The 25,374-nt window shown below is 45.9% G+C and overlaps 1 protein-coding gene across 2 annotated transcripts in view; it reads right to left on the minus strand.

Moving 5' to 3' along the window:
• Window positions 1-2,206: 2,206 nt before the first annotated feature.
• LOC142814540 (GA-binding protein alpha chain-like) overlaps window positions 2,207-25,374 on the minus strand; it is a 37,213-nt gene continuing 14,045 nt past the window's right edge. For both annotated transcript variants that reach the window (XM_075893392.1, XM_075893393.1), the window contains exons 7-10: window positions 17,618-17,830; window positions 12,875-13,021; window positions 9,521-9,744; window positions 2,207-6,607 (exon numbers count right to left, since the gene is read on the minus strand). In XM_075893392.1, the coding sequence (XP_075749507.1) occupies window positions 6,419-6,607; window positions 9,521-9,744; window positions 12,875-13,021; window positions 17,618-17,830 (773 nt within the window). In that variant the 3' untranslated portion in view covers window positions 2,207-6,418. The remainder of the gene's footprint in view (window positions 6,608-9,520; window positions 9,745-12,874; window positions 13,022-17,617; window positions 17,831-25,374) is intronic.

Below are 25,374 nucleotides of genomic sequence, written 5' to 3' on the forward strand. Positions count from 1 at the left end.
TCACTAATCTTTTAAAGGGTATCTATAAAGGTAACAAGGTAGTTGTAAAGTGAGAAAAGCTGGTATCCAAGCCTGCAGAGGTAAAACGGGGGCTTAGGCAGGCAGGGGTGTCCTCTGTCACCCTTATTATTCATGATGTACCTACAAGGATTAGAGGCAAAATTAAGGGGAAGTGAACTGGGCTTCAACCTCTCTTTAGTCAAACAAGGAAAACTTATTGATCAGGCACTACCAGCATTAATGTACGCAGATGATATAGTGCTAATGGCCAACAAGGAAGATTTGCAGAGATTGATGGACATCTGTGGTAATGAGTGAGATAGGTTAGATTTTAGATTCAGTAAGGAAAAATCAGCAGTCATGATTTTCAATGACAACGAAGGTAGTGAGCTTAGAATACAGGAGATCACGCTAGAGATAACAGATAAATACAAATATCTGGGCGTATGGATAAGCAATGGGACCGAGTATCTGAGGGAACACGAAATATACGTGACGACTAAAGGTAACAGGAATGCAGCAGTGATGAAAAATAGGGCACTGTGGAATTACAATAGGTATGATGTTGTGAAAGGAATATAGAAAGGGGTCATGGTTCCTGGGCTGACGTTCGGCAATGCGGTCTTGTGCATGAAATCAGAAGTTCAAGCAAGATTAGAAATTAAGCAACGTGGAATAGGTAGGCTTGCTTTAGGAGCTCACGGGAATACACCAAATCGGGGAGTACAAGGTGATATGGGATGGACATCATTTGAGGGCAGGGAAGCTAGCAGCAAGATAAAATTTGAGAAGCGATTGAGAGAAATGGGGGAAGAGCGTTGGGCTAGAAAGGTTTTCAGCTACTTGTACATGAAGAATGTCGATACAAAATGGAGGAAGCGAACCAGGAAGTTGACTGGTAAATACTTAGAAAACAGCAGGTGGCCAAACCAAAAAGAACTATCGGTTAAGAAGAAAGTGAAGGAAACGGAGACTGACATGTGGAGAATGGGCATGATTAAAAAGTCCGCACTAGAGATCTATCGAACTTTTAAGCAGGAAATTGCCAAGGAAAGGATCTATGATAATACTCGGGGTAGTTCTCTACTGTTTGAGGCCAGAACGGGAGTACTGCGAACCAAGACATATCGGGCCAAATACGAAGGGGTGGACACAGTATGCAGTGTGTGTGGAGAGAAAGAAGAAACTTCCGAACACTTGATAATGTTCTGTAAAGGGCTTCACCCTATAGTTCAGGATGATGGCGCAGTTTTTCAAAGCAATGGGGTTTAGGGACCGGGAGGGCAAAATAAACTTTAAGCGGGTAGACTTAACTAGAAGGAGGTTATCTGATTGGTGGCTAAAGTCAAGGCACGAGTGAAAATAACTCTTCACTGCAAAGTACGAATCCTCAAACTCACTTTTTAAGGGAAAAAAAATAAATATAGTTTTTGGTTCATTAGGTATTACGGCTTGGTGGCGCTAGCCACCGCCCAATCTAAAGGGTACAGCCATATCCATCCATCTATCCATCCATCATTACGGTGACGGGCGATACTAGCCCAAGCGTTTCTCACCTGCGGCCCATAGAGGCGCGTAAGTCGAGAGTTGTTCCAAGACCTGCAACTGTGCACCACTGTTTTGGAGACTATGCAAAGTGTTGCGTTGTTGCACCGTCCGCCACAGGTGACGCTAGCGACCGAGAACATTTTCAAAATGAAGGAGAGAAAGGGCGTGGCAACTGTTTTTTTTTCTCATGCGGCAGGCATCTTCTTAGAGAAGGCGTGGGCCATGCCGACGCACATAGGGGGCGGCCATTTTTGACGGGTCGATGGCAATAGAATGACCGTATGCATTTTTTTTTGTTTCGTACTCGATTCTAACGAGCATGCGATTTATGAACTTGCTTAACCGGAAAAAACGTGTGCGTTAGATTCGACTAATTACGGTATCACTAGAGTAAAGTTTGTTTTGTTTTCTCACGTCTCTGATCTCTTCACTGTCTATGCTTGCGTACGGAATGAACCAACCTGCCGTCATTCCCGTCGCCGACTTGGCGCTGGCGACGCTAGAGTGGCAGCTTGTAACAGACACTGTGGAGTGTATGAAAATCTGGTCACCATTTTACACACATGTTTAGCGGAGTATGAGGAGTATCACAGGGATGTTCCCATAATCAAGAAACTGTCTTGACCATGAGCCATGTTAACAATGAATCCATAGCAAACACGTAGCGAAATTTTCAATTATTGGCATTTGAAGCGAAGTGAATCATATCAGAAAATATTAACACATTGATACAAGCATACTGAGTAACAATTGTATATGGGGTAACCATGTTTGTGCATTCACACACCATGAACCTGTTCCCTTGCCCAACGTACGACCCTCCCCAGAACTAAAATGCTTGACCATTACTGGTGCCCAAAGCACTGCCAACATAGTGCACAAGTTCAAGACTTGCACATTAATGAGCCAGCATTTTTAATGGGCAAACATATCTACACAAACAACTGTGATTCAATGCCAGCACAGGGATAATACAGTATTTACTTGCATAATCCTTTAACTTTTTTTGGCGGAAAACCGATGCAAAGTTGGGGGGTGCGAGAATTACGCGGGGAAAACTTTCCACGAAAACGTACAGAGCGAAAAAGAAAATGAAGTGGCCGCAAATCAAGATTCTCACACCAGCAAGTAACAGCAAGCTTTGAGAAGTACTAATTAAAACTTACCTCAACAATAAAACATTAGCTTCAACACAAGGCAAGATTTATTTGAGACGCAAAACGTGCAAGCCAAGAATTAGAATACCGTACGCAAAGCTTGCGGGCGTAGCGGTAATGTTCGTCGCTCTACAGGAGCCCGCAAAAGATAAGCGTAGGACGCCAGTATTGGGCTGATGGCCGTTTAACAGGATCGTTCTCAGTTGCCTTCTGATGAAATAAAGTTTATCATCAATCCCAGTCTTAGGCACACAGAAGGCCCAACGAGTCCTGATGGCTTTCAGGTGCCGTCACCAGTAGCAAACACAAAACTCGTCAACTACAAAGGGCCTACCGGCGGCCCTGTTGCCGTTGTTTAGTGCATGATAAATCACTTTCAACTTGAAAGCAGCTGTGTAGCTTCCGTATCATCCCATAACGTAACAGCATTACGGACACAACATGCGAAACACACCGCAACACCCCACTTGCCATTTTGGCTTCGCTTCGCTTGGATTGAATCTCGATGCAATAATAGTACGCGCTATGCTTAGATGACGCCAGATGGTGCGGGCTAGTATCATTATCAGTGGCTGGAATGAGCGGACAACATTATTGCGGCAATTTTTGTAGGTGCGATAATTACTCGAGGAGAAAAAGAAATTGTATTTTTGTTGGGCGTTGTGGGGGGTGCGAGAATTATGCAAGTGCGAGGATTACGTGAGTAAGTACGGTAAATAAGTTTAAAAAAGCAAGTCTACTATAAACACAGCGAAAATTTAAATGTAAACAGTTTTTTTTCTTTTCACAAAAACGATACTTAACTTGTACACTGTTGTCGCCACTCCATGTGTCATATCACAAGAGAAAGCTAATTGAAACATCACGTATTACTAATGTGGCTTTCAAAGTTTTGTCTTAAGTTTGCCCTAGTTTTCATCAGCCTGCGGACTTTGTATAAAAGGCAAAGAGCAGTTCGAAGTGCTGAGAGAAACAATGGGTAATGAAGCAATGTCAGGATTCTTGATTATTCATGAGCAACACATTAGCACAGAGCGGTTCTGTGAACCACGTCAAAATAGACACATTTGATTTTTGGCAGCTGCTCTTAAACAAATAAACAAAAAAAGCGGTTGTCATAAGGGTACATTTGTTTTAAAATGTTTATCCACAAAGGCCACCATCATTATGTGTGCTGCCAACATTGATAACACTAACAGCAATGGAACTTTTGTCAAAGTTTCAGCGAAGGCCAAATGCTTAATACGACAATCTGAGCAGTCAACATTATTTACAAGAGTGCATTAAGGTGCAATCTATGCCATGCACTACATAAATCTTGGCTATTATGGACAACAGTCACAACACAATGACTTGGGTCAAGGCTCGGATTAGTTCAACTAATCGGAAGAGACCAGACGGCATTAACCAGCACATCAAAGCATCGGCAATGTAAAATAGCTCGCTTGTAGGTGCACTTGTAAGGGACACGGCAGCACTCTTACACAGTAATATGAAAGCAGTGAAACATCATTTTGCGACTCAATGTCCGACAGGAAGATGAGTTTGTTGCATCCGAAAATTCATCGAACATATTTTCGTAACAGCGTAAGTATTAATGGCAAAATCACTTTTCATTCACCCCATTATAACCCATACTTTACATATTAGGGCTTAGGCGAGAGCAAACTATAGCTCAGGCGGACCTCTCTACCTTTCTGTAGATGGATTCTCTCTCTCTCTCTCTTGTCTGTGCCAGTTAAGAGATCAACAGTTTTTTTGAAGCATAATGTATTACTTGCAGACAGGTTTACTGCAACTTCTAAATGAATAAACATCATATAATTGCAATGAAAGCTAAGAATGCATTGCACTTGCTTGAGATTAAAAGTAACAGCAGTAAAAAAAAACTGGTAAACTACAAACTATTTTCATGCCATAACTAATAGACAGAAATGATACATATACAATTGGAATACTTACGGAACAAGCTATCGGTTCCAGACGAAGGTCATTTAGAATAATGCGTGAAGCTGGCTTGCAAGTAATACACCAGTTCTACATTGCATTGTCTTAAAGGGGCGATTGCATAACAGCCGCACAAGCAACGTCTTACGACTTCTTAGCAATGCGTGACAGAACACCGCTCTCAGATAGTCGTTGGGTAGTATGTATTGAAAAAAGCCACCTCGTGCCTCTTCTTCACTGACCCTCTATTACACCATGGAAAACTTGCGTGAATTGCATATGTTGTTAATACACATTCAGCCACAACTCGATCATTTGCAAATAATAGGCAACCATAAGCGTGCCAGACTGCACAAGGCTTGACCACAAATGAAATTTATTCGAATTTTACATTTTTTTCACCATTCCTGTATCATTTATCAAGGTCTAGTAGAAACTTGCGATATACAAAATGTCAATATTATTAAGTGGCATGTTCTTTTTTACTCATACACCAAGTTTTACATTCCTAGTGGGATCAGAAGCTGGGTTTACATTACAGACTGATGTATACTACGCCATCAGTCATGAATACCATGACAGCTTTACTCACCTTAAAGCAAATTTTGAGCACTACAGGCAGTGGCAGCAATGGCTGCGTAAGGAAAGCGTACAGAATCGCACATGGTCGCGAAAGCTTTCTTCACTAGCAAATTCAGAGGCGACATCAAATCATATGCCAACAAGTGCTCCATGGATTCTAGGATCACAATTTCAACGGAACGGTTACTTTCAAAACTTCAGCATCAAGCCTCGCTGGTACAGTTGGAATGCGCGCAATAACCATGTCTGCCTGGTTGCACTTGAAACTGATAAAAGAACCTTTCTTAGGTGGGCAACAAAGTTTCAAGCCTTACTGAAACCAAAACTGGCGCCGACTAATCCATTCATGAGCTCGCTGTAATTATTGAATTGGCCCAGGAATCTGCGAAGGATAGAAGCTTGGGCATAAGAAGGGCCCACGAAGCAAACAAAAAAAGAGATGTGTGGATTTTTGGTGCTGCAGTTTTTTACCTTTAATGCAATACCGTAAGACCAACTTTGAAGCTTTAAAAATCCCTGGCGGATGATAGAAGCAATGAAGATAGTATTTGCGCCTAACAATTCATCAAGTTTTTGCTCATTTTCGCCATGTCACTCCAAACATTTGGTGGAAATAGTAATCTGCTCGGAGATTTTCATCACTGTAATGCCTGTGCAAATAGAGTGCTCTGAACAGCAGGATGCTGAAAATTGCTGCTGTAACCCATTTAATGGGGATGACTTCCTAAACCAATGTACTTTTCAGCATCATTCTCTAGCAAGACCCCAAGTATTTCTAAATTTCAAATGTGCCACAGGAAATGCCACCGGTTGCAGGCATGTGTTATAACATCACAAGCAACGATGATGTATTGAAAGTACATGAAGGTGTGGTGAATGAATCAAAGCACTGACCTCAAACTGAGGGCAAATGAATGCATAGAGGCATAGATGCATGTGATGGGGTAAGAGCGCTCCCAATGCCCACTTCTTCACAAAGCAACAAGGTATATAAAACGCACACCAATACAAAGGACAGCACAAGAGTCGGTCAACTATCACCTTTCTCATGAGAGCGTTGTCCAGAGTTGGTCGAGCGCTCAGCTGAGGCTGCTCACACAGGCGTGCATGAAGAGCTCGCATAAACTTGCACCATGGAGAGTTCACACAGAAAACACACTGAGATGTGCTGCTCTCGGTGCAGTTCAGAGGTCGTCTGTGTCGTCCTGTTCGGCCTGCACCTCCAGGGTGCTCATGGAGAGAATGCTGCCACCGAGCTTCTCCATGCGCCGTTGCTGGCACTCAAGCACCAGCCTGTTCAACTCAGCGGCACTGTAGCCCACCAACTGCTTGAGGTCGCACACAAACTTGTACACGAATCGCTTGCCGTGGACCTGAGAAGGGGAAGAGAAAGAAATCGGACATTGTCACTCGGGCGGTCAACCTCGTTACTTCCATCTGCTTATAGAAGACGGGCAGACAAAATGATGGGGAGGTGGAGGTTTGAGGTGATGAAATGTCTGTCCCGACCAGTCCAAGTCTTTCTGTGGAGTCATTGGCTCCGGTGATACTTTCTCTTCAGAGATTCCGCACCGTTTCAAGTCTCCATGTTCCTCATGCACGGATATAGCTAACTTGAAACACATGCCCTGGTGGTGCCCCGCATTAAGTTGAGGGGAAGTCATCATGCCATCCAAATGAAAGGCTACTATCACCAGCTCCAGACTCAAACAACACTTATGAGCAGTCCAACGGGCCTGCGACCCAGCATTAAGACTTGATCTTTCTATACTGATGTCAGAGCAGCCCGCAACGTGCTAGAGTGCATTCCAAAGGACCCAATAAAGTTTATCCATCTATCCATACATCCTTCCCTGAACTTCCGCCTACTTTTTAACAAGCACGCAACAAAGTGCACAGGTATTGGAGAGAAACATAGGGAGGCATGGTAGGGCACATTTGTGAAAGACTGCTGAAAATTGCCGAGCAATTATCCCCCCTCTAAGATAAAAGATGATCCGAGCAGATTCGGGAGGGGGGCACTTGCTCGCTCCCGGAGCGCCCATTGGCCCTTGTTTGGAGCTCATTGTATTTACTTGCTTAATGAACGCACTTTTTTTTTTCGTAATAATAGAGCGAAATTGGGGGTGGGCTTATTATTTGGGACGAATTAACTTTTTAGAATGAGTAAAAAATGCAGTAATGCAAAAAAAAAGTCAGGCCGCTCAGCCTTTCACATTTCACATACTCGTATGCTGTTTGGAAACAGCTTCTTTGTTGTACTTCACTCACCTTCGGTTATTGAAGGCGCTATCTTCTGTAAGCCGTGCCTGTACCGCCAGTGCACTTCATAAAAACGCTTCGTGGCTCATCTCTCAACTGTTTAACTGCAACAGTGGTATCTGCTGTGATCTCAAGAACTGCCCAGAAGTGTGTGCTACAATACACTTTGCCAACTTCATGGCAACCTTGCACAATGAATGCCACAATGTCATTAACATTGCAGCAAGCTTCCACCGAAGTATTGAAACAAACTGTCGATAACAAGATTAACGACAAAAACCATTCGCCACCTAGCTGTCCACGTGAGAAGTCACTGTAGAAAAGGTAGCCTGTATCACGTTCCTTGAAGTATGTGTAGATAACAAGTATGAAGAGCGAATTGCAGTCGAAGCGAGAATCAGGGTCGCTACCATGTTGCAGAAATTATCACGATCTTTCCTGGGCAACAAGCGATTATTTTCTAAATTTCTTGAAGCCTGCGACGCGATGGCAACAAATGGCCCTTCACGACAGCCATGGCAACAGCAAATCCTGTCGTCATCACTCGAACATCATATGCATGTGGTTGGGCCTTAAAGTTTCGTATTTGCAGGAAGCAACCATCTGTTGGTGCGGGCAGGTTTGTGACCGCTCGCTGTGTGCTTGTCAGCTGCTATACACTCGCACCATTCGTGAACCACGCTGTGGTGCACAGATAATTTAAAAAGACAGGGGACGTGCCGCGCACAGATAGAAAGAAAAACAATACGGTGTGTGGCAGCGGGCAAAGGAGGGGGGGGGGGGCGAGCCGAGGGGGGTCAGCGTAATAATAAAAACGAAAGTGACTGAGGCGGATGAATGTAGGGGGTGCGTTTATTATGCAGGAGAAAAAGAAAGTCAACATTTTGACGACTGAAGATAAGGGCACTTTAATTATCCGAGTAAATACGGTATATCAGATCTCAAAAAAAAAATGCAGGGGGCGCTTGAGCGGCACTTTATGGTATGCACAGTTGCGTAATGTCAGTATACAGTACTTGTAAAAATATTGTTCAGGGAAAACAGAATGAGACAGCGTGAGGGAGTAGGTGCATATAGGGAGAATGTCATTTGATGAGGACAAACTGTTGTACTCTTATTTTCCCCTTCAATGCAGCACACTTAGCTAAACTGACATTTTACAATGACTGTACAATCTCATACATAATGACATCTCGTCATATACGTATTGTTATGGCTCCCGATGATTGGCGACACGCTGTCCACAAGTGCACAGGGGATGCATTCCCACGACTCGGGACACCTTGACCCTTCCCAGAAACAGACTCTCCGCGTTGGGAAACACTACAAAGAGATGGCAATGTTGTGAGCTTCGACAAATAGCGCGACAATGCCAAAGCTGGCGCCACCTTCACATGAACCGTTTCGCATGCACGGGACTGCTACGGTGCTGACCTTTCTCGCAGGTCTTGACAAGAGCAATTAAGTCACCGCAAACCCTTTCCTGCCGTTCTGGAGAGAGACGGTGCAATTCGCATGCCAACTTGCCCTTGCGGTTGACCCCACGTGAGTGTCACTGAATGCAAGAACTTTGTGTCAGCAAGTGCAACGACCCATCGGTGACCGTGTATTATTGGCTGGTGCCATAGTGGGTGTTGTCGTGTGATTGAATTTATTAAAAAGGAGCCAGCTTGAGGGATTAAAACGATGGTGCTAAGTGGAATAAGATGCCCCGAGTCTTCCGTTAATGGTTCGTCTACCACACTTATGGCTCAGGACCCTAGTTTAACGGCTCATACCAATAGCTTCTCACTGAACAGAAAATGAAAGAATGTAACTGAAATCTCACTGAAAGAATGTAAATAGCTGTACAGAAAGTGTCAATAAACCAGTTAGTTTTTGTTTTCCCAACATGCTAGAAACATGCTCTACCAAACGGAGTCCGATGCCATTGCAACCCTAACGTCAGCAGGGACGTGGTGATAAACCTTGGGCGCAACAGCATACAGAAAGTATTACATTATGAAAACGTTGAGAACACAAACCTTGGCAATCATGTCGCCATCGTAGTAGTACCGAAGAGCACGGCTGAGCTTCTCGTAGTTCATGCTAGGCTTGTTCTTTCTCAAGCCCCAGAGCTGGGCCACCATTTCTGGGTTGTTGAGCTTGAACTCGCCCTCATCGCCAATCCACTGAATGTACTCGCGGCTGTCCCGTTCTGTCAGCATCTCCAGCAGGAACTGCCACAGTTGGATCTGGCCATTGTTGCCTGTGCACACACACTGCCAACTGAGCCCACCAAAATCTACTAAGGACACACAAAGCAAGAGGCCAAGACTCAAAGGGGCCCTGCAACACCTTTTCAGCATAGTTATGAAACATTGCAGATTGGTAGTTGCGGCTCCTGAAAACACCTAAGCCAAACATTAAAGCATAGCTTGCAGCCTGGTATTTACCGTATTTACTCGCGTAATCCTCGCACTCGCATAATTCTAGCATCCCCCCACTTCGCCCAAGAAAAATATGATTTCTTTTTTTCCTCGAGTAATTATTGCACCCCCGAAAACTGCCACAGTAATGTCCTCTGCTCGTTCCAGCCACTGATAATGATACTACCATCTGGCGTCATCTAAGCACAGAGCGTACTATTATTGCATCGCAATTCAATCCAAGCCAAGCGAAGCCAAAGTGGCCAGTGCGCGTTGCGGCATGTTTTGTATGCTGTGTCGGTAATCTTGGCACGTTATGGGGTGATACTGAAGCTACATGGCTGCTTGAAGTTGCAAGTGATAGATCATGCACTAAACAACGGCAACAGGGCCGCCGGTAGGTCCTTCGGAGTCTACGAGTTTTGTGTTCGCTACGGGTGACGGAAGCTGAAAGCCACCAAGACGCGTTGGGCCTGCCATGTGCCTAAAACTGGGATTAATGGTAAACTTTACTTCTTCAACAGGAAACTGCGGATAATTCCGTTAAATAGCCATCAGCCCAATACTGACGTCCTACCCTTACCTTTTGAGGGCTCCTGTTGAGCGACGAACGCTACCGCTACGCCCGCAACGGCCACAAGCTTTGCGTGTGGTGTTTTGATTCTCGACTATTTGCTTCCACTTTTTTGTGTCTCAAATAAATCTTGCCTTGTGTTGAACCTCTGCTTTTATTGTTGAGGTAAGTTCTAATTAGTGTTTCTTAAAGCTTGCTGTAAGTTGCTGGTGTGAGAATCCCGATTTGTGGCCACTTCGTTTTCTTTAGGGAGTTTTAGAATACCGTTTGCAAGCGCTGCACTCGTTGCACGTGCCATATAAGCTTTAGAATAGCGTTTGCCCTGCTGCTAACCGCAACGCATGATCGCAGCGACACCGTAGCCTCGAAACCAGCGCTTGCGGGCCACATGTGGGCCGCCATCACCGCCCATCGCCTCGAAACCAGCGCTTGCGGGCCACATGCGGGCCGCCATTACCGAACGCAATTTCGAATTTATTGTGTGCGGTTCGTGAACGTGAACGCCGACTCGCGTTACGATGCATGCGCAGTGGCAGCGACCGCACTGCAACGGCTCGCGGTGCGCTATTCTAAAACTCCCTTTTTTCGCTCGGTACGTTTTGGTGGAAAGTTTTCCCCGCATAATTCTCGCATCCCCAAACTTTGCATCAGTTTTGCGGCAAAAAAAGTGCGAGGATTATGCGAGTAAATACGGTACTAGGCACTCTCAAAGTTAGCTAAAAATTGTTCCCTCTTTTTTCTACAAATGCTGCCACATACCGAAATCACCGTGCCAGGCACCCCAATTCACAGCCACAGGCTGACTTAACTATCACGAGCTGCATAGTTATTGCGCCCACCATAAGAGGCCGCCACGTGCCCGCATGCAATCACATTGAAGATAAGCCGTGTTCTCAAGATCATGAAGTGCGCGTGATGTAGCTTCTTCCCCCTGTGCCGTCAGACCCCACCTAGCTGCCAGCACGCAAGTTTGAACAAGACAAGAGAGAAAGCAATCACAGTGTGCGACAAATATCTGTAACTCCGTTCGTGCTCCATGGGTTCTAAAAATTTCCGAGATTTGTTGAGCAAACAACTCTTTGACTTCTAAAGGTGTTAGCGGGGCCCTTTAAGATTCACTATACAGCTGGTACTAGAGACTCTTTTCCTATGCAGCGTAGATTTGTGTAACAGTTGCACTGTTCTCTCGCGCTCTTTACATCGGCTTTTAGGCGGCATGGCCCATTTGGTCTAATTTTTCCTACTACATGTACAAAATGCACCGTAAACAGCCGTATTCCTCTGTGACCATGCACCACCACAAAAGTTGAAACTATCATTTTCATAATGACTTAATTCATTAACTGACATTTGCACAATTCACAATTTCCCTTTTTCATCATTGCCACTGGTTGTTACACTCAGACACCTTCCAAGCCTTCCATGATGTTGTAAATGATGACTCCAGAGCTTTTCACAATTACTTGGAATTTGCCTATTAAAATGTACAGTAGACTCTCAGTAAACGGAAATGTGATAAACGAAATTACTGCTTAAACGAAACTATTGCCTCTGCAACGCTTAGTTTCGGGCTTGTATTCTACACTAATGTTCACCTTTCAGTGAACAAAAATCCTGTTAAATGGAACATATTTTTCCGGTCCCTTCAGGTTCTATTAACTGAGAGTCTACTGTACGTTATTTTATGTACACTAGTTGATATTTCCATTCTTAATTTTTTACTTTGTCAGATTTTTTTGTTGGATAGCGTGCAAAGACGGTAAAGAAAAAATCTCAATTTCAGATATAAAAGACGGAGTTAAAAACATAAAGAAATGTTGGTTCCTACATGACTTTAGTAATATAATGACATCATGACATCAAACACTACTCCTGCATCATTTGTTTGTGACACTCAAAGCACCACCCTCTGAGATTTATAATGAATTAGTTTGCCACCCATACTGTATGCTTGCTTGTGCTCAATTTCTAACATAACAAGCATGTGACAGCACAGAATAATGTGCATACTGTATTTGGCCAAAACCAAGGCAATGAGTTCAGATTATCTAATTGACAGGACTACAAAAACATTACTGCACAAAAATGAATCTCTCCACTAGTCTCGCAATGCAGGGAGAGCCATTTCTGAAGCAATAAGTTTCAAAAAAACTGGTCAGGTATTTCTCAACACTGAATGCATAGAAGTGCAGGTACACAGTGATAAATAAAATGAGTGCTACCATAAGGTATAAGGTGAGAAGCATCAAGAAGTTATCCACAGTAGGAATCACAATTTTGGCCACAAAACAGAAACCTCGGGACACTATCATCCCGAGGGGAAAGAATTGGGAACCATGACCACAGCTGCAATGAGACCTACACAAGTAGTGAGCACAGAGGATGGCTAGACGCACCAGTTCTGTTTCCAGGAGAGCCCTCATATGCCACCCGTGGGGACAGCTTGGGCACCCTAATTCGAGTCCGAGGTGGCTGACTGGCTGCTTTCTGGATGGCAATCACCTGCGTGGCTGGCTGTACGTACACTGGCTGTTGAACCACGGCTGGAATTAGACAGTTTATGGATGCTTGACGCCAATACTGTACAACTTGATGTTTTTTTACAAGCCCACGTGTAAGTTTGCTGCCTGTATGGCTAAACAATATATCCTAATACCTGTCCTGCTTCTGCTTGCCTCATTAAAGAAGTACCGATACATGCTGAACAACACTGACTCCGCTGTTGTAAGCCTTTTGCTTTGTAGATATTGTGATACCTGACGAGCTCGAGTGAGATGGCCCAGGCTCACTTGCAGTACCTTTTTACACAATAAAAGCATTCCAATTCGAACTCGGTTAATTCAAACTTACAGTTAATTCAAACTAACTCCCTGGTCCTGGTACAGCTTTCTGCATTTATATGGGTAAAAAACTCCTGATAATTCAAATACGTCAGTATCCACAACGGTAAATTTGAACTTGTAGCCCCCCGTTTTCATTGCTCCTCGCAGAAGCCGGCCCAGAGTGATGGCATTGTGTTCAAATACCAAACTATACCAAATTTGCTACAGAAGCAAAACAATGGAACAGCGGCATTTCTCGGCAGATGAGAATCCGGATGCTGCGCTGATGCTCTTAGCAAGCTGTAAACAATGCTCATGGAACCACAACAGGACAAAACCAATCAAACACAAGTTATTTTTTTCTTAATTTTCATTGCATTAAATTTGCTGTGTTAAGTGAACTTTTAATCATAAATATCGTCATATATTTTAGACTTGTGTGAATAGTAAGTTAAGTTTGAAGCAAATTCGAATTGAAATAGTGATTTTGGTTAAACAATTTCAGATCGAATTCCAATAGTTCATATCCGATGTTATAAAAGAAAAGGAGCAATTTGCCATGGTTTAACCTGCACAATATTTTTTTTATATTGAAAAAAAAAAAACGCCTGTGCAAATGTCTTTTTTTTTTTAACAACTTGGTATATTAGCAGGATTTGAGTTTTGGTAGCATGCAAGTGATAATCTGTAAAATATGTTATGGTTTAAAATTTAACAGCATATAAGACGGTATAACAAGCTTCTACACTTAAAAAACTGTGAATTGATATGAGGGCAATATATTCATTTAACCTTGAAGTGGGGCTTCGCAGCAGCGGATTAAATGTTTTCATGGTTTTGCACCACTTCACTGCAGTGAAATCACTTTTACAAAAAGTTATAAGCAGGCTAAGTATACCTATTTGTTCATCTTGAATACTTTGAAATTTAAATCCGAATACTGTAATATTTGTTCAAATATTCAAAGCATTCAAATACTCATATACAAGCCTGATTATATTGTTACGAGAAGGAGACCAACTCGGAGGGGTAGTCTGAGATGTATTTACAGCCGGTTAAGCGAGCAGCGCCAGCCACACAGATTAGCTCAAGCCAGTCTATATGCTTTGTCTTCTTCAACTCCATGCACTGGCACGTAGCACGACCCCCAGCGGCAGAGGCACTGTCCCGGTGCTTTAAAGGTCATTATCTGACGCATTCTTATAGGGCTTGATCCGCGAGATGTGTACAATATCACTGGACTGCACAGCAGATGGTGATGAATAGATGGGGCTGATCTCGTAGGTGACAGGTGTTACTTGACGCAATATACGGTAGGGTCCCTTGTAATGAGACAGAAGTTTTTCTCATAGGCAATGAGGGGACCACAGTAAAATGGGTACCGGGAGTGAAATGTAAATCTCTATGTTCCACATTGTACCGACGGCATTGGTTGGTTTGCGACGCCATCAGCCGAGCGCTAGCGAGCTGACGGGCATGATCGGCACGCGCAATGGCGTCGCAGGCATACTCGCTGGTGGACGAGGTGTGAGCTGAGATGACTGTGTCCAGTGGTAAAGTCGGCTCTCTTTCGTACAATAAGTAGAACGGCAAAAAGCCCGCTGTGTCGTGGCGGAATGAATTATACGCGAAAGTTGCGTAGGGTAAGGCAAGGTCCCGGTCTCGGTGGTCGGGCGACACGTACATAGCGAGCATATTTGTTAGAGTGCAGTTAAATCGTTCCGTGAGGCCGTTTGTTTGAGGGTGGTAGGCGGTTGTCAGTGTGTGTTGCGTGGAACAAGAACGCAGAATGTCGGCGATGACTTGGGATAGAAATGTACGGCCACGGTCTGTGAGAAGCTGTCTCGAAGCACCGTGAATCAATACAACGTCCCGTAACAAGAAGTCAGCGACGTCGGTTGCCCAGCTGGTTGGTAGAGCTCGCGTAATAGCGTAGCGTGAAGCGTAGTCGGTAATAACGGCTATCTATTTGTTTCCCAATGTTGATGTGGGAAAAGGACCAAGCAGGTCTAACCCAACACGGTAAAGTGGTTCCGCGGGTATGTCAATTGGTTGAAGATGGCCAGCGGGTAGCAGCGACGGTGTTTTACGACGTTGGGATAGGTCACACGTGGCGACGTATCGGCGTACCGAGCGAGCAATGCCTGGCCAGAAGAAACGGCGCTGGAAGCGCTCGTACGTGACGGATACGTTAAGGTGTCCAGCCGTGGGAGCGTCGTGAAGTTCGGTGAGAACACAGCGGCGCAAATGCTTAGGCACAACAATGAGAAGGTTGGGCCCATCTGGTTGGAAATCGCAACAGTATAGCACACCCTTTTGAATGACAAAGTAGCGAATAGAAGCATAATTTGGGGAGGATTCCATACGACTGATGATATCAAGCAGCACTGGATCGCGCTTCTGTTCTTCCCCAATATTAAGAAAGTCGGACACTGACAAAGTTCTCCGTGGGCTCGAAAGTGTCCTCAGGATCATCGACAGGGTACCGGGAGAGGCAATCAGCATCATGGTGTAGGCGGCCAGATTTGTAGACCACCGAATAGAAAAACTTTTGCAGGCGCAAAGCCCAGCGACCAAGGCGGCCTGATGGATCTTTTAGAGAGCTGAGCCAGCAGAGCGCGTGGCAGTCGGTTACTACCGAAAATGGGCTTCTGTATAGATAAGGTGTAAATTTCACCACCGCCCAAACAAGAGCCAAGCACTCACGATGTGTGATCGAATACGTTCAGTGGCAGATAGGAGGCGGTTGGCACATGCAATAAACGCAATCATGGCCATGTTGTTTCTGAGCCAGCACTGCACCAATGCCATGTCCACTTGCATCTGTACAGATTTGCGTAGGGGCAGCAGGGTTGAAGTGTGCCAGAATTGGAGGAGTAGTGAGAAGAGCGATGAGAGTCGAGAACGCAGAAGCCTCTTCGGAGCCCCATGAAAACGGGACGTCTTTCTTGAGGAGCTGCGTAAGCAGCCTCGCTATGTGCGCAAAATTTTTCACGAAGTGTCGGAAGTAGGAACATAGTCCGATGAAGCTGCGTACATCCTTCGCAGATCGTGGTACAGGAAAGTTTTTGACGGCGCTGATTTTTGCCGGGTCTGGTTGTACACCATTGGCGTCTACTAAATGGCCAAGTACTGTGATTTGATGGCGTCCTAAGTGACATTTAGACGAGTTGAGCTGCAGGCCAGCGCGACGTAAGATTCCTAAGATGGCTGAGAGGCGCTCTATGCGAGTTTCAAATGTTGGTGAAAAGATGATGATGTCGTCCAAGTAGCACAAACAGGTAGACCATTTGAATCCTATCCGCAAGGAGTCCATCATTCGTTCGAAGGTGGACCCAGCACCTCCACCAAATATGTTACGAGAAGGAGACTAACTCGGAGGAGTAGTCAGGGATGTATTTACAGCCGGTTAAGCGAGCAGCGCCAGCCACACAGATTAGCTTGCGCCAGTCAGTATATGCTTTGTCTTCTTCAACTTTACGCACTGGCACGTAGCAATATTACAACATCAAGGCATACTTTTGACATTAATACATGTCGCTGCTTGTTCCTTGTGTATCACTAACTCGTCAAATAATTCTGTCTGCTGTAGAAACTCCACAACTTAATTTACAAAATCACTTGCCATTAGTGTGTAGTAGAACCTAATTCGGGATAACAAGTCAAGAGAAGACAACTTTGGGTACTGCCCACAAAGTGTGGCGCGAAGTCAGCTCATTGTGGTACCCTTGTTATTTCGAACTCCGCTTAATAGTCTCCTTAGACTTTGAATTGATGAGCTTTTACTGTATTTCACATTTATTATCATAGGAATCATATGATGGCAATCACTCTGGCTGAACAATGGAAAGTATCCAGTGCTGTGGCAAAGTGTGGTGACTTAAACAGTAACAAGAAGGCTTAACACGTTCACTGCGGCATGGGTCACTGGTCAGTCACATTCTGTGGTCCTCTCATGGGGCCGGATGCTATGAGCATCCATCTGCTTGCTGATACAGTAACTTCATCAAACATGAACACAGGTGCACGATTCGTGCTGCAAGAGGTTATAAATAACTCAGAATAAATTTTTTCCTGGTGTCAGATGACACGACGCACCGGTGCCCCATGGTAGGACATGTCACGCTGCACCTCGAAGACATGCCGGGCGGCCCTCTAGTGGGTGGCTCGAAAGATAAAATGAGACCTCAAGAAAGCTTGCCACAGCGACTCTCATTCTGTACTGTACTGGCTGACAATCACAACACACACACCACATTGTAGGCTGAACTGCACGTAACACAATCTTGTGGCAAAACCTACGATTTTGGCACATACCTACGATTTTGCACTTGCGAAGCAGTTCAAGGTGGGTCCAAAAGGTGTCACCAGGGTCAAACGACACGCGCCGCATGAACTCTGTGTGAGTGAGGTCACACAGCTGCTTTCCTGTCAGGTTCCAGTCGTCAGCATTGGCATTCTGCAGGCTGAAATGTCGCGACGCCCACTGAAACCATCGCTGCACGTGCTCGAGCTTCCACAATGCCGGATCTAGATGGAAAATGAAATGCACAGAAACAATTGTTTACTTGTTTTTTTTATTTGTCATGATTCACTGTTTTAAATACAAGGGAGCTGTTCAAAAGCCTCATCATGAAAAACAGTGCTGATTTGGACAAACAGTAAACCAAAGTCCTTTACAAACAATGCTGAAGAATTATGCAATGCAATGGTATTCTGATGAATATGTATGGTAGCACACAAAGATCCACATTATGCGGCCACCCGTATGATCCCTGCCATCTGTAAATGCTTGGTTTACAGACCTCAGGATATGATAGAGTTTTTCATAGCACAAGTACATGACCTAGAGTAAGGGTCTCCAGCGTTCACTGCAGTACACCATAATACTGTGATATTACACCCAAACTTCATTATAACAAAGTTGCATCTTACATGAAAATAAGTTGGTTATGTACAAAAATTTATTATAAAGGTTTTTCCTAACACTATACCCAATGCAAGACTACTTTTCATTTACTTTATAATAACAGATATTCCATCATATCTGGATTCGTTATATTGAGGTTTGAGTGTAATTCAATCCCGTCGACTCACTTCACCGATTTTGTCAGCCCAGTCAACAAAGTCAGTTAACTCATAAGTTGACTGAAAAAGTGAACTTTCCTTGACGATCGAAGTAAGGAAGTGTTGCAAAATTTATTGCTCTATTGGATTTCACAGCCCACAAAATTTGGATGCAGGTGGTGCATAACCGCATGTTTCCTAACACACTGAAAAAGCATCACTCTGTTTTCTTGTGTTCTTTCCCACGGTTTCAGCATCTGTACTGAGCTGAATATATAAGATTAACGAATTAAGCAAATATTTGAAACAATCATCATTAAAATTTCCATTATTAAATCCTACCTACCTACCTACCTACCTACCTAACCTACCTAACCTACCTACCTACCTACCTACCTACCTACCTACCTACCTACCTACCTACCTACCTACCTACCTACCTACCTACCTACCTACCTACCTACCTACCTACCTACCTACCTACCTACCTACCTACCTACCTACCTACCTACCTACCTACCTACCTACCTACCTACCTACCTACCTACCTACCTACCTACCTACCTACCTACCTACCTACCTACCTACCTACCTACCTACCTACCTACCTACCTACCTACCTACCTACCTACCTACCTACCTACCTACCTACCTACCTACCTACCTACCTACCTACCTACCTACCTACCTACCTACCTACCTACCTACCTACCTACCTACCTACCTACCTACCTACCTACCTACCTACCTACCTACCTACCTACCTACCTACCTACCTACCTACCTACCTACCTACCTACCTACCTACCTACCTACCTACCTACCTACCTACCTACCTACCTACCTACCTACCTACCTACCTACCTACCTACCTACCTACCTACCTACCTACCTACCTACCTACCTACCTACCTACCTACCTACCTACCTACCTACCTACCTACCTACCTACCTACCTACCTACCTACCTACCTACCTACCTACCTACCTACCTACCTACCTACCTACCTACCTACCTACCTACCTACCTACCTACCTACCTACCTACCTACCTACCTACCTACCTACCTACCTACCGGCCCCGCCGCGGTGGTCTAGTGGCTAAGGTACTCGGCTGCTGACCCGCAGGGCGCGTGCTCGAATCCCGGCTGCGGCAGCTGCATTTTCGATGGAGGCGGAAATGTTGTAGGCCCGTGTGCTCAGATTTCGGTGCACGTTAAAGAACCCCAGGTGGTCTAAATTTCCGGAGCCCTCCACTACGACGTCTCTCATAATCATATAGTGGTTTTGGGATGTTAAAACCTACCTACCTACTGCCCGCCTGCCCGCCCATTTACCTACCTACCTACCTACCTACCTACCTACCTACCTACCTACCTACCTACACGCCCGCCCGCCCACCCATTTACTTACCTATCTAGCCGCCTACGACTTTTAGCTCTCCTAGCCGTTACGATAATGGTATTGATACCAAACTTGGTATAGCCTAACATGACTGTATGAAGAAGATATTTGACTTGTCATAACATGAAAATTATGATATTGTAACAGCGAGTATTTAATAAGTGAACGTTGGGTGGCTAACACTGCACACAGTATGCAAAGATGCAGGACAACAGGGCAGTCCAGACACGGCCCCACAACATCGTCGTCTTCATTCCTTCTGCGTCATTTCTGCACCCATGCCTAAGGTACCTTTCCATACCCGTGACATTACCCTGGGCGGCAAAGCACCGTCCCGGTGCCTGCTGTTATTAGACGGACGGGTCACTGTGATAGGGCTTCAGGCGAGACGCATGCACAATGTCACTTCTGGATGTAACAGTGGGGTTTGTAGTAGGAGAAATTTCATAGACGACAGGTGTGACTTGGCGCAGAACTCAGTAAGGCCCAATGTATTGCGATAAAAGTTTCTTGCACAGGCCGACACGACGGGATGGCAGCCACAGTAGCACGAGATCCCGGAGAAAAATCGACATCCATATGTCGGCTGTTGTGGAGGGACTTTTGTGCTCTCTGGGACGATGAGAACCTGGCTCGGGATACCGTACGTGCGATCAGAGCACGGGAGATGGCATCTTGTGCAAACGAAGTGGTGGACGGAAGGTCATGCACAAGCAGGGTATCGAAAGATAGTAAGAGGTCACGGCCAAAGAGAAGATAAAATGGTGAGTAGCCGGCAGTTTCATGACAAGACGAGTTGTAGGCGAAGGTTACGAATGGAAGGGCAGTGTCCCAATCGGTGTGGTCGTCAGAAACATACATAGCAAGCATGTCTGTCAGTGTGCGGCTGAGGCATTCAGTAAGTCTATTAATCTTAGGATGTTAAGAAGTCGTAAAGTTTTGCTGCGTAGCACAGGATCTAAGGAGGTCGTCAACCACACGAGACAGGAAGCAGCGGCCACCGTCCATGAGTAGGTGAAAAGGAGCGCCATGCTGAAGGATGATGTCATAGAGTAGGAAATCCGCGACGTTCGTTGCGCAGCTGGTCGGTAACGCTCGAGTAATTGCATAACGAGTGGCATAATCCGTAGCTACTGTTATCTATTTATTTCCCGTTGCCGATGTTGGGAAGGGACCTTACAAATTCAAACCCACACGATGAAACGGCTTGGCTGGGACTTCAATAGGTTGAAGGTGACCGGCAGGGAGAGACGTAGGCTTCTTCCAACGCTGGCACAGGTCACACGCTGCAACGTAGCGGTGAACGGAACGATAAATACCCTTCCAACCTATGACCGCGTCGCCGGACGCAGTCATAGGTTCTGGAGATACCTAAATGTCCGGCTGTTGGGGCGTTGTGAAGTTCTTACAAGATGTCCTTGCGCAGATGACGTGGGACGACGAGCAAAAGTTCCGAGCCATCGGGCTGCAAGTTGCGGCGGTACAAAACGTCTTGAAGAAAAAATAGGCTCAGTGAAGGGTCTTTATGACTGGATTGAAGACAGTTTATAAACGATAGTAGTGATGGATCTCGGCGTTGTTCGTCGGCTATTTGCAGAAAATCTGTTATAGCTAGGATGTTGGCATCAGCTTCCAACTCAGAGGAGTCAAGTGCATCAACAGGGTGTCGAGATAAGCAGTCGGCATCGCTGTGAAGCTTGCCAGACTTGTACACTACAGAGAACGTGTACTCGTGCAGTTCAATGCCCATCAGCCGAGTCGTCCTGTAGGATCTTTAAGGATTGATAGCCAACAGAGGGCATGGTCGTCTGTGATGACTGCGAACGTGCGTCCATATAGGTACGGGCGAAATTTTGCGATAGCCCAGATGAGAGCCAGGCACTCTCGCTCAGTAATTGAATAGTTCCTTTCCGACTGAGAAAGTAAACGACTGGCATACGCTATAACACGGTTTGTGCCATTCTGCATTTGTGCGAGTATTGCCCCTATGCCATGGCCACTTGCGTCGGTGCGTAGCTCCGTTCGAGCGGCTGGGTCAAAATGAGCCAACACAGGTGGTGATGTGAGCGCAGAAATAACGACGCAAAGGAATGTTCTTGGTCTTTATGCCAGGAAAAAGCCACGTTCTTTTTGAGGAGATCCGTGAGGGGCCAAGCAATTTCCGCAATGTTGCTGACAAAAAAGGCAGAAATATGAACAGAGTCCCAAAAAGCTGCGGACTTCTTGCGTGGAACGTGGGACTGGAAACTCGCGCACCGCGTGGACATTATCAGGGTCGGGTCGTACACCAGCAGCGTCAACAAGGTGGCTAAGTAGCTTTATCTGACGGTGCCCAAAGGTGCACTTAGACACATTAAGCTGGAGGCCAGCACAGCGAAAAACGTCAAGGATGGCCGACAGACGTGGAAGATGGCTTTCAAAGGTTGGCGAGAAAACGATGACATCGTCTAGATAGCACAGGCACGTCGACCATTTAAAACTGCGAAGGAGGGAGTCCATCATGCGTTCAAAAGTTGCTGGCGCATTGCACAACCCAAAAGGCATGACATTAAATTGATAGAGCTCATCAAGTGTAATGAATTCCGTCCTCTCGCGGTCCCGGTCATTGACTGAAATTTGCCAATATTCAAATCGTAGGTCCAGGGAAGAGAAATACTTGGCACCATGAAGGCAGTCAAGCGTATCATCAATTCGAGGTTGCGGATAGACATCCTTCTTGGTTATTCGATTGAGGTGGCGATAGTCGACGCAGAACCGCCAGGCGTTGTTCTTCTTTTTAACAAGTACAACGGGTGATGCCCAAGGACTGGTTGAAGGCTCTATGAGGTCCTTGTTGAGCATTTTCTCTACCTCCTTCTGGATTATTTGGCGCTCTGGATGAGACACACGGTAAGGACGCTTATAAAGGGGACTGGCGTCGCCAGTGTCGATACGGTGGGCTAATATGCGGCCCAAGGAACGGTTGTCGATATCAAAAATGTCGAGGTAAGAAAATAGAAGACCACGGAGCGCTTCAACTTGGGACGGCGACAGGTCGTTTGATATCATTTTGTCTAGGAAAGCTCTATTTTGTGCGCCTGCGACAGATTCGGCTACGGTCTTGATGTCAGGAGTGAGAGATGAAATTGTACATTGCTCCAGAGTGGAGAGCTCTGCTAGGACAATACCTTGAGGAATGACCTGGGTCGCCACGGAGAAGTTGAGGACAGGGAGAAGCGTCTTTTTGTCACTAATCCTCACTATAGTATGAGGAAGTATGATGTTCCGGGAAAGGGTCAGGTCAATGAGTGGAGCTGCGAAGTAGCCGCCATCAGGCACAGGTGGGAACAGCGACATAGAAAAATACACAGCGGCCTGAGGCGGTAATTGTAGACACTCCATGGACTGTAGCCCTGTGCGAGCTGCAGGAGGGACATCAGAGTACAAAAGCAACTCTAGCTGTAAAGTGCCGGTTGAACAATCGATGAGGGCTGAATGCGCTGTCAAGAAGTCAATGCCGAGAATCACGTCGTGTGGGCAAGCGTTTAGAGCAGCGAAGAGGACTGAAGTGTGATGGCCAGCAACAGTGACGCGGGCAGTGCACATAACAAGAACTGGTGTTCGGCTGCCGTCGTCTACTCGCACAGTCGAAGACATGGCAGGGAGGAGAACTTTTTTCAGGCGGGATCAAAGACGTGAACTCATAACCGATATCTGGGCACCAATGTCTATTAGAGCTGTAATGGTCAAACCATTTATAATAACACCAAGTAAATTTCATCTAGAACTAGTGGTCGGTAGAGTGTTTTCCGTTCGAGTTGTCAATGCAGCGTCACCTGCAGGAGCTGCATCTGTTAGATTCCCGAGAACTGCCCAGAATATGCCGGTGACGGGGAGCGACGGCGTTGATAGGAGCGGGGCTGGCGACCCTGAGGTGACGGCAAGCGGCTGGACCGGGTTCCCTGGGCGACGACATCAGCGTAGGATGGTTCGGAGCGCAGCGTAGAACGGCTAGGTGGAAGGTCCTGAAGGTGGTCATCGGCAAAACAAGGTGGCGAATACTGCCCACGATCCTGTCAGTGGTCGTCTAGAAAACGTTTCCAGAAAGGCCATCTGTTGCGGCAGTGGCAGGAAATGTGGCCAACGCGATGGCAAGAGAAGCATATCGGTCGATTATCTTGTGTGCGCCACTCAGATGGATTTCGGTAGCACGATGAGAACCGCGGGACTGACGCGGCAGCAGCAAAAAGTGGGGCAGCGTGGTAGTGAGCGTTATGAGCGTTAGGATTTATGGGCTGCGGTGTCTGGCTGGAGTTTTGGGGAACAAGACGCCCATGTTGGCAAACTCTTGTCGCGCAACAGCCTGAATAAGAGATATTGGGGACGAGTTGTCAGGCACAGGGGGTTGATAAGCGGAAAGAGCCATGGCTTCCAGCTCCTGGCAGACAACTCTTGTGATGTTTAGAGGATTCACGAATGGACGTGGCGCCACAAGGTCCTCGCAAGAAGAAGTCGCAGCGGTGTTCGGGAGTCGGGAAAAACATTGAGTGATTCTCCTGCTTTTGGCTTGTTTGAACTGCCGACATTCACTGACAATTGAGTCAATATTTATTTATTAGAATACCCTCAGGGCCCGTAGGGCATTACAGAGGGGGTGGGTACAACATATATAACACACAAGAAAAAAGACAAAATAAAGAAACAAGTGTCAGATGCGCAAATCAGGAAGGCAACATAAGTCAACTAAAAATGTATAGTGGTACAGTTCTTGCATATCAGAATGTTGAAGGCATCGTCGGCTGTACCTTTCAACACATTGCTGACCTTGTCTAGTTCAGCCATGTCTTTGTCGGCCTTCCGACACAAGGCGAGCACGTCTTGGATATAGGTGACGTACGACTCTGTGGAAGATTGAACTCGTGACGCGAGTTCCTGTCTGGCTGCCATTTGTCGAGCAATTGACCGGCCGAACAAGGCACGGAGCTTTTGCTTGCATACGTCCCAACTCCTCAGGTCTTCCTCGTGCATCTCTTACCAGGCGCGTGCAGTACCTCGCAGGTAAAATATGATGTTGGGCAGCATAGGCGATTCATCCCACCTGTATTTCTTGCTGGCGCGCTCGTATAAGGCGAGCCACTCGTCAACGTCTGTTGTGTCGGTGCCGCAAAGTGTACCTGGATTGAGAATATGGGAAGGGATCACAGGTGACAGAGCAGGCGTAGATTGAACAGATGGCGCACTGCCTTCAAGCATCGTAACTGGATGAAGCTGACGTCCGCTACGGAGGTCCAGAGTCTGAATGTTACCCAGGACTTCTACCAAAAATACCGTAATTACTCGAATCTAACGCGCACCTATTTTCCGGTTAAGCGAGTTAATAAATCGCATGCACGTTAGAATTGAGTACGAAAAAATGAATACGGTCATTCTATTGCCATCGGCATTTCCAAAATGGCCGCCTCCTACGTGTGTCGGCATGGCACGTCGGCCATTTCTGCCTATAGGTCCGTTCGATTCACCTGCACCACTTGGAACCAGTTCACGACTGTGCACGCGAAGTTCAGAAATTGTGCAGCGTGAGTTCAGCGGCGCAGGCACAGCGCGACCCCCGAAACGAATGACAA

The sequence above is a fragment of the Rhipicephalus microplus genome, chromosome 4 (assembly GCF_043290135.1).
Source record: "Rhipicephalus microplus isolate Deutch F79 chromosome 4, USDA_Rmic, whole genome shotgun sequence".
Lineage (NCBI taxonomy): Eukaryota > Metazoa > Arthropoda > Arachnida > Ixodida > Ixodidae > Rhipicephalus > Rhipicephalus microplus.